Source organism: Alnus glutinosa, chromosome 14 (assembly GCF_958979055.1).
Source record: "Alnus glutinosa chromosome 14, dhAlnGlut1.1, whole genome shotgun sequence".
Taxonomy (NCBI): Eukaryota; Viridiplantae; Streptophyta; class Magnoliopsida; order Fagales; family Betulaceae; genus Alnus; species Alnus glutinosa.
Window position 1 is genome coordinate 2473044 of NC_084899.1, and position 10087 is coordinate 2483130.

General features: G+C 36.3%; 1 protein-coding gene across 1 annotated transcript; it reads left to right on the forward strand.

Moving 5' to 3' along the window:
• Positions 1-1002: 1002 nt before the first annotated feature.
• On the forward strand, positions 1003-7628 carry LOC133857333 (mitochondrial-processing peptidase subunit alpha-like). The gene is made up of 13 exons (XM_062292557.1): positions 1003-1286; positions 1961-2206; positions 2326-2622; positions 2723-2890; positions 3007-3174; positions 3269-3349; positions 3510-3576; positions 3796-3893; positions 4836-4908; positions 5004-5074; positions 5209-5258; positions 7052-7164; positions 7255-7628. Exons 1-13 carry the CDS (start codon positions 1248-1250, stop codon positions 7305-7307), a joined length of 1524 nt encoding a protein of 507 aa, XP_062148541.1. The 5' UTR covers positions 1003-1247; the 3' UTR covers positions 7308-7628.
• The last annotated feature ends 2459 nt before the right edge of the window (positions 7629-10087 follow it).

The window sequence follows — 10087 nt, forward strand, 5'->3', positions numbered from 1 at the left end:
TTTTTTTTTTTTTTTTTTTTTTTTTTTTTTTCCACTTTTCAAAATCAGGATATGTAGAACCTTTGTGTATCTCACACATAGCCCTACAAATTCAACAATAATTTTAAAAAGAGAAAATATAAGAACCATAGAATCATGTATAACAAGTCTTTTATAAATTTAAGGGAAAATATCAGTTTAGCCTTCCAAATTACTACTTGTTTTGCGTTTAGCCCCACAAACTGCCAACATTCCGACTTCGACCCCCCAAACTACCAAAACCTTTGAAAAATATCCAATTTGACGAAATATTCTTGTATTACCCCTGCCACGTGTCATTTTTTAATTAAAAAAAATATTTTTTTCAAAAAAAAAAACTAAAAACTAAAAAAAAGTAAAAGGAGTAAACTAAAAAAAAAACTTAATTTTTTTTTTTCAAAAAAAAAAGGGACCATGGGGTGGCTGGCGCCACCTCTGGTGGTGGCTCGTGGCCACTCCAGTGGTCGAGGGGTGGCTTGGGGTGGCTGCGTGTCACCCCCGACCCCCTTAGGGTGGCTTTCGGGCCACCCCAAATGAATTTCGGGGTGGCCCGAAAGCCACCTCTAGGACTCAGGGGGTGGCGCGCGGCCACCCCTAGGGCTTGAGGGGTGGCGCTCAGCCACCCCTAAGGGCCAGGGTGGCTTATAGGCCACCCCCCTACCCAAGGGGGTGGCTCGGCAGCCACCCCCAAACCCCATATTTTTTAAAAAAATAAAAATAAAAATTTAATTTTTTTTAATTTTTTTTTTTAGTTTTTTTAGTTTTTTTATTATTTTTTAATTGAACACACACACAAAAAGAAGATAAAATTAGAGGCCATTTTTACCCCTTTGGTTCCGTAAGCCTAGCGTGATTGTTGTGTGAGATAAAATTAGAGGCCATTTTTTCCCCTTTGGTTCCGTAAGCCTAGCATGATTATCAGAGGCCATTTTTTCCCCTTTGGTTTTCCCCTTTGGTTCCGTAAGCCTAGCGTGATTGTTGTGTAACTTGTGTGATCATGGTCTGGTCTGAAGAAAACGAGAAATTCCACGTCCTCAATCCAACGGATCGGATTTCCCTACGTGCTTCTGCCTTCTAGAGACTTCACACGTGTCTCTCTACTCGTTCCCCAATGCCACACACTTGTCAGCGAGTAGTCTCCAACTAGCTCGGCCCGAGTCTCACGAGTCACAACGCCACGAGTCCGTACAGTCTAGGGGTTTCGCGTTCGATCGTCGATCGCCACCACCATGTACCGAGTCGCAGCTTCCCGCCTCAGGGATCTCAAGGTCAGTCCCCGATTCTCTTCTCAGTCCCGAGTGAGAAGAAACCCTAATCCCCAATTCTTTGGACGTGATCTCGTACACATACCTGAAAAATTTCTGCTTGATGCTGCGAATCTTGCTCTTTGAATTCGTTGATTACTTAGCCAATTAGTGGTTAGATCTGATCATGGCTGTCCAACTGTTTGATTGCCAAGAAAAATAAAATAATTAAAGTACCAGCTAAATTTTGGGACTTCCACTAAAGTTAGCACAATACAAGCGCTTTTTGTAACGCTTAGTTCAGATTTGTATGATTTAAGAAAGTAATATAAGATCGAAGGAAAAGAAAAATTAGATCATGTTTTCAGTTGCAAATTGAACAATGCATTTTGTATAATCAATTGCAACCTAAGAGCTTCGATGACTTGTTTGTAAACTTTTAATTTGGTTTTTCCTCGTTTCTTTGGTTTGTCTTTTTGGTTGTTTGCAAGAAAACTTTGATTATGTAACAGTCTCAGATGTAATAAGTTTTGTGAAAAACGAGAATGGCTCCTTGGTGTTTTGATGACATTTGCACGTAGAGACTCTTTTTGGTGTAATATAGGGGATAGAACCAATCTTTTTGTTTTATGTTTATTGTATATGGATCATCTTATAGAGTGGAAATGTATCGTGCTCTGCTACTTAACCATGATTAGGGTCGAAGGTGCAATGGGGCGTTGGCCAGATTTGCAAGTTCGAGTGCTGTTGCCACAAAGCCATCCTCCTCTTTGGGAGGTCTCTTTGGGTGGCTGACTGGAGGAGGATCCAAGTCTTTACCTCCCCTAGACTTCCCACTTGATGGTGTCACTCTCCCACCTTCATTGCCTGATTACGTTGAACCAAGTAAAACCAAGATTACTACTCTCCCAAACGGCGTCAAGATAGCCTCTGAAACATCGACGGTAAGAATGGTTGTTGGAGTGTCTTTTTAGAGTCTTTCTTTTGTATTTTTCCTACTCATATAATGGATCAAGAATCTGATGATTTATCCTAATTGCCTTTGGTTCTGCTGGTTGACCAGAATCCTGCAGCCTCAATAGGGTTATATGTCAATTGTGGTTCAGTCTATGAGACACCAGTATCAATTGGAGTCAGTGACCTGCTGCGGCGTATGGCTTTTAAGAGCACGAGAAACCGGAGCCACTTGCGTGTAGTGCGAGAAGTGGAAGCCATTGGTGGCAATGTGGAAGCTTCATCTTCTAAGGAGCAGATGAGTTACACCTATAATGCTTTGAAGACTTATGTTCCTGAAATGGTAGAGCTGCTTGTTGACATTGTGAGGAATCCTGTATACCTGGATTGGGAGGTCAATGAAGAGGTAGTGGTTTTTTTTTTTCATCAGACTGTGCAAACGCTTGCAATTTCTGTATTCTCTCAAATGTATTAGGATTGCTGAAATTACAAACTACATTCTGCAGCTGCGGAAGTTGAAAGCTGAGATTGGTGAAACTTCTAACAACCCTCACATTTTGCTGTTGGATGCTATTCATTCTGCTGGTTATTCTGGTGCTTTGGCAAATCCAGTTTCAGCCCCAGAATCTGCAATCAACAGATTGAATAGTACAATTCTTGAGGAATTTGTTGCTGTAAGTCTTTGATAAGTTTATATTTGATGTCTCTGTTTATACATCTCGTATCCCTCTATGATATTTGTCTCTTCATATTAGCGTATTCAACTCAGGCTTTTTTTTGACAATTTCAGGAAAATTATACTGCTCCACGAATGGTACTTGTAGCTTCTGGTGTTGAACACGATGAACTGTTATCTGTTGCAGAACCACTTTTGTCTGATCTACCCAGTGTCTCTCGTCCTGATGAGCCAAAATCTGTTTACACTGGAGGTGATTATCGTTGCCAAGGTGAATCAGGGGTGTGTATCATAAATGTTCCATTTAAGTTTTTCTTTCCTGTCTTTCACGTCCATCCAGCATTTTGTTAACCCTGATGTTCTCTTGCCTGACCAGAGAACCCATTTTGCTCTTGCATTTGAACTTCCTGGTGGCTGGCATAAGGAGAAGGAAGCTATAGTTTTGACTGTGCTTGAGGTCTGGATATTTAGTTTTTCTAGTAACTTCATTTGCTTGTAAACTGAAATGTTCGAAGGAATTTGTTATCTACTGGGTTCCCCAATATTTATTTGCATTGTTATTTTGCTCATTCTGCTTCACAATGGTTGCAATGTTAATAAATCTAACTTTACTGTAGGTGCTAATGAGAGGTGGTGGATCCTTCTCGGCTGGTGGGCCTGGAAAAGGGATGCATTCACGCCTATGTAAGTTTCTCAAAACACTTGTGTAACTGAGCTTGAAAAGCATGGTTCATTTCAAAGTTTTTGGTTTGAAAATTTGTATTACATAGATTCTAAACATATGGCTATTAGGTTTTCTCTACTTTCTATTTCAAATAAACCATTTTATTTGGTTTCTCTTTCTTTTTCTTTCTCTGTGTTCCAATTTTTGCATCTAACTTCATTTGCTGATATGATGAGCAGATCTTCGTGTTTTGAAGGAGTATCCACAATTTCAGTCAATTTCTGCATTCAGCAGCATCTACAAAAGTACTGGCTTATTTGGCATCCAAGCAACCACTGTAAACTATCTCTTTAACCTTTTATTATTTGGGTAGATCAGAAATTTGTAGTTTCCTGATGTATTGCAAGACGTGATATCTCAGTTTATGATTCCTACAAATTTGCTTATTTCTTTTCTAGTAAGTATTGAGTATCAGACCATAAAAGTCATTCTTAGAGTCCCCAGCAAATGAGATCTGTAAAATCTATATGTAAAATCCTGTAATTATAGTTACAATTAAATTAAATAATTAAGGGTTCTATACACATGAGGTGTTACGACCGGATCCTGATCAGAAAAGCATTGCAATTAACCCAGTGTACAGATGTAAGTGGATTTATGTTTGGGCCAAGAGAGATCAGAAAATGTAGAAATGGTATCAAGTTTTTATGCTCTAGATCCAAGAATGGGAAATGCTTATCAGAAGCTTAAAGTACGAGTCGGATGGCCAATCAGCACTGAAGAAAATTATAGTTTTTTTTTTTATGATACCATATACTGGGTGTCTAATCTTTAGGTGAAAACACTCAGGTTGCTTCTATGGGGGAAGATTTTGCTCTCTTTCTCGCTCTCTTTGAAATTGTATGAATGTAAGCCATTTGCTTCTATAGCATGGTTGAGGGACATCGAGATTGTAGGCTGTTCCTTATGCTATTTGTTCTCTTTGATACCTCTATTGGCTTTGAGCAAATTGTTCTAATAAAAAATACCCTCATTTCCCCTCTTCAGATATCGTATCGTGATATGTGTAAAGATAATATAGCCCTTGGGCCTGTGCATGCCATGGTCATGCCCAAGGAATTATCTATTTTCTGGAAAATCCTTAGAATGGTTGAGTTTCCTGAAAGTTTGACATCATTATTTTTAGGATATAATGCTTGGCTGGACATATCCCTATTTTGGAGTTATTTGTTACATTATATTCCCTCTTTGAATGAAGAGCTCATGTTTCTGAATACAGGGTTCTGATTTTGTGTCAAAAGCCGTTGATATAGTGGCTAACGAGCTTATCGCAGTTGCAACACCTGGAGAAGGTTTTTGCCTTAACTTTATGTTGGGTAGCGTTGTTTTTTCATTGCCACATCTAATCTTGGATCCTGCTTTTGACCTGTTCTTCCCTTTGTTACAGTTGACCAGGTACAACTAGATCGTGCTAAACAGTCAACGAAGTCTGCCATCCTAGTAAATTTGGAATCCAGAGTATGCAACCATTTTATTGCATTTCTTCTTTTCTAAATTTAAATTTGACTATACTGCCAGCTGTCTATCCCATGTCTATTTTATTTATTAATGTTATTAGTCTTATATGCTTACTTTTGAGGCATATTTTGTAGACCCTTGCGTTGGAAGATATTGGTAGACAAATTCTGATCTGTGGTGAGAGGTATGGCCCGAGGCATGACTGTCCATGGACTTGTAGACAACCTCTTTATATGCATTAATGCACAACAATGTCTTCATGTTTATGCCATGCACTGCACAAGGATATCCCTTTTATATGTCCATTTTCTGCATGCCTTTTAGGTGCTTTTATTGTATTTATGTGTGACTAGCAGAAATTTAGCCAATCAATGTGAAAATGTCTTAACAGTCTTTTTACTCTAAAAGAGAAGAAATTCAAATCTTCTAGCGATCTTGGTTACAACTGTGAACGCCTTTTATTTCTTGTTTTCTACCATAGAAATGAGATGTAGGCACATAGGTGTAAAAATACATTGTAGGCAGATTGTGCTGTTTTTTTAATTACTATATCACTCCATTGATTCTGTAGTATTAGGTATGAAGCACAAATACATTTCACAATCCGAGGAACCATGTCAGACACTGGATGTTACTTTTTGAGAGCCATAAATGCATATAAGATGGCTTGTCAGGATTATGATGGTAGCCTATTTGTCATAATACAGGATCTAGATTTTGACAACACAATAGTTCTCTGGATTTGGAAAGTTCATTCTGGGACAACAATATTACATATTCTTGTCTCATTATTGATAATTTTGATAGACTTAGGGTCTGTTTGGGTTTGCGATTTCAAAAAGTGCGATTTTAAAATAGCGATTTTAAAATGTGCGTTTTGAAAAAATGATTTTTAAAAACGCAGTTAAGCATTTAACAAAATCGCAGGTTAGTTTTTTAAAATTCTGCGTTTTCAAAAAAGTAACCCATTGCCTGCGATTTGAAAAAACAGTTTTCTGCATTTTTAAATCACAATTTTTTAAAAACACAATTTTCAAATGGTTTATTTTTTGCGATTTGGTTTAAAATCGTACTTTTTGTCAACAAAATCGCAATCCTAAACGCACCCTTAACCACACACCAGTATAATTTCACATGTGATCAGCTTGCTTTTCTTGTTGTTACTTATGATGGTGGTGGTCTGACTATGTACAGAAGCTTCTTGGCTTTAATAACTTAGTACAAGATGAGTGAGAGCCATTTTGGGAGGACCTCAGCCTTTTAAAAATATGAGAAGCCATCTTTTGGCAGCTTCTTCTAAAAAGCAATAACAGCTTCAGAAATTTGGTGAAAAGCTGAAGCACTTTTGATTCACCAAATTTTTTGAAAGCTAAAGCACCTCTGGAAAGGCCCCACCAAACAGAGCCATTATATTCTGCTGCTTGTTCATTGGTTCTTGAAGGCAATTTATTCCTTTTCACTCTCTTCAGCAATTTATTTGAGGTTCACCAAAGATGAGTGGAATAAGTTCTGGGGACCCCCCCAGGGTTTTACTTGCGGGAGCCCACGCAAGTTTGGGGGGATGATTTTCTCTGATCTTTTATTCCGAATCATGGATGATTGTGCTTTTCCAGTTTTTCCTTGACTGTAGTCTACACCTATTTTGTTAATCATGCCACTGCCAACAATATTTTTTTGCACCACTTTTGTCATTATATAAAAAAAAAAAAACCTTCTTAAGTTGCGAGATCAGATCAGATTGAATATGCGATGAGAAGGCTTTTCCATCTTCTGTAGAAGTTTTAGTAACTAGAAATAAGATTTTCTCTTTGTTGACGATGTGGAGAACCAAGCGATTGTCAGTTTGGCCTCTGCTATAAGTAATTTTTTACTCGTTGTGTTAATACCTGATCTTGCTTGCATGTTTACATTTACTTTCATTTTAAAGAAGTGCTATCATATTTCTATTTTCTCAATAAATATGTTTGTCATCCTTAGGAAACCTGTGGATCATTTCTTGAAAGCTGTTGATGAAGTTACCGTAAAGGATATTGCTTCAGTTGCCCAAAAGCTTCTTACTTCCCCTCTCACGATGGCATCATATGGAGATGGTATTTTTCCCTGTTCTGTGAGAACCCTCTTATCTATTTAATTAGGTTTCTGTGGTGAATTTCTTTTTATTATCCTATCATGTTTTGCAGCTATCAATGTTCCAAGCTATGATTCAGTCAGCAGCAAGTTCCGTTCAAAATGAAATTGCTTTTCCTGTATGTACAAAAAAATAGAGGTACTGCTTTCATGAATAAGACTGCGCAGGCAACTGACCTGCTTTGCTTGCCCTAAACTTTTTGACGTGTGCATATATCTTCAAGTTCAAGCTCTCATATTGCTAATTGCAGTTGAAAATAAGGAGAAATTTTTTACGTTCCGATTCTTGAAAAGCGGCTATGCTGCAGAAAGTGGTGTAACTTTTGAGGGACTAAAAATGCCCCCACACGTTTGACAGTGTATGATCTGGTTACATGTTCACTTCCATCCTTTAGCAATCTTTCGTATGCTTATTTGATTGTTTTTATTTGCATGTTTTCTATTTGAAGAGAGGTCAGAGTTTCTTAACTTGAATGCCCAGGGAAAAAAGACTTGAATGATTGATCACACTAAGTAAGATTGCTTTATAAGAAAGTTGTTATCAATATTAATGAAATAGTAATGATTTCAATAGAAGATAGCATCAATGAAAAAAGTTTTGAGTAATCTCGTCGCATCAAGAAATTTGAAAAAAAAGGGGGACGGAAATAAATTGGAATAATTATGAAGTCATTAGTTATTTTCTTTTGGCTTTAATATGTGTAATGTGCTTGTGCAGACATACACAAATGGGGTCGCGTCCTCTGATGTGGCACTCTTTCTTTCTTTCTTTCTTTTTTTTTTTTTTTTTTTTTTTTTTGAGTAATCTGATGTGGCACTTTGACGGAGCTTGCATCTTGTATTAGTTGTATATGCAGGATATGAGACATAAGTCTTGCTCTTTCCTTTCTCTTTTAAGGGTTTGTTTAGAGTTGCAGTTTTGAAAGTTTGTGATTTAAAAAATAACAATTTTAAAATATGTGATTTGAAATGCAATCTTTAAAACGCAGTTTAAGTATTTGATAAAATTATAATTTAGCTTTTAAAATCGTGTGTTTTATAAACACATTTTATTGTCTGCGATATGAAAACACATATTTTTCTATGTTTTTAAACTGTATTTTTTTTATTAAAAAAAGAAAAGAAAAAAGAAATTCACTCCTAAACTAAGCACTTTTCACAATTTTGTTTAAAATTAAACTTTTGATTTTCGAAATCGCAATACTAAACAAACTCAAAGCCTAATCATTGGTTTAGATATCTTAATGGTAAAGCTGTTATAATAACACAACTCCTTATTCGAAATAACCTAATTTTATTGTTTCAAATGACCAAGTGAATTACTGGTACCTAAATTTAGTGACTCGGGATTCTATCTAATTATTAGAATATGGAGACGAATGAAGAGGAAACAAACATGCATATGCCAAGTTTATCTTGGCCCAATTTTTTTTTTTAAAAAAAAATCCGTGCCAAGGTCAAAACAGAAAATTAATGGAGTGAAATAGAAGCAAGGGCCAAGATTAGATAAACCTAACATCAAAACTTTTCCCTAGCCCTAGGGGTCGTACCCAACTCACATGGAGAAACCTACACATCTTTCTCTCTCTCTCTCTCTCTCTCTCTCTCTCTCTCTCTCTCTCTCTCCATATTCTTCCCAAACATTTTAAGTTGGTTACCCGCTAACATTTTTTACTACCTTTCTGAGAACAAGATATTTACCCAAAGTCATTGACACCAACAATCTCACTGCTCGACAAGATTACTTGTTGGTGAAAACATAAACACCAACACCATGATGCGAAATTTGTTGATTAATGTTCTTACTTTTTAGCTACCATTTAATTTGGTTTTTGGAAAACTTAATATTAACATCATTTTCTTTTGCGATTGATTACTAAAATTTAATAGCGTATATGCAAAATTTTGGTTTTACCCATATACAAGTGTGCAACAATTAGAATGAAATTTCCTGTTATTAGATTACCCGAATTTCACATAAATTCGTCAGCTTAAATTTATGTGGGTTTTGCATCTTAGGTTGTCCGAAATAGATGGGTCCCGCATAATCACATATTATTCCTGGTACATTGTATAATTGTATGGTTATTCATCTTACTTTTTGTAGTAAATCACAAAGGCATTCTCCTCTACACCATCAAAAGTGTACAATATTGGCAGACAATGCTTTTGTGGAGAATAGTTGGACAAACTTTTCAAGAGATTAGCAAATGAGTCCAATCTCTCGTATGAAAACAGTTGCCCTAAATATTTAGGCAGTTTAAAGTGGGGAAAAGTTGAAGGGATGGAAGTTGGAACCACAAAATGGCGAAGAGGCTTTTGATAAAAGGCAGCCAGGTGGAAGGTGAAACGTTTGTGCATAGGGATGGCATGCAAGTGGATAGAATTTCGTACCTCTAATATCCAGAGATACACAGTTTTCCTCCGAACTAGATTTAAAAAAAATTCTTCTAATTCAGTTTATTAATCTAATATTTGTCCTTAAAAATATATGATTTTCACCTGTTCTTAGAGAAGTTTTCCGTTAACCATGTAAAAAAATTATATTTAAACATCATATACTCTAAGGACAGATGGTAGTTTAATAGACTGGATTAGAGTTTGGAGAAAACTTTTGTCAACTATAGTTTATCATATATATCAGAATTGATCATCAATCCGGCCAGTGCATAATGTTACTACTTCTCATTCCACATTTTTGAATTTAAAAAATACAAAGTATTATTCTCCTCGTATGAGATATTCCGATACACAATTTTATTTATTTATTTTTTTTATATAAAAAAGATAAAAGGAAGGAAAACAATATTTACTTCACGAATTGAAGATGCTCCCAAATGCATGCAGCTTAAAAGTTTCTGGAATATTTCATTCTCATTGTTGAAT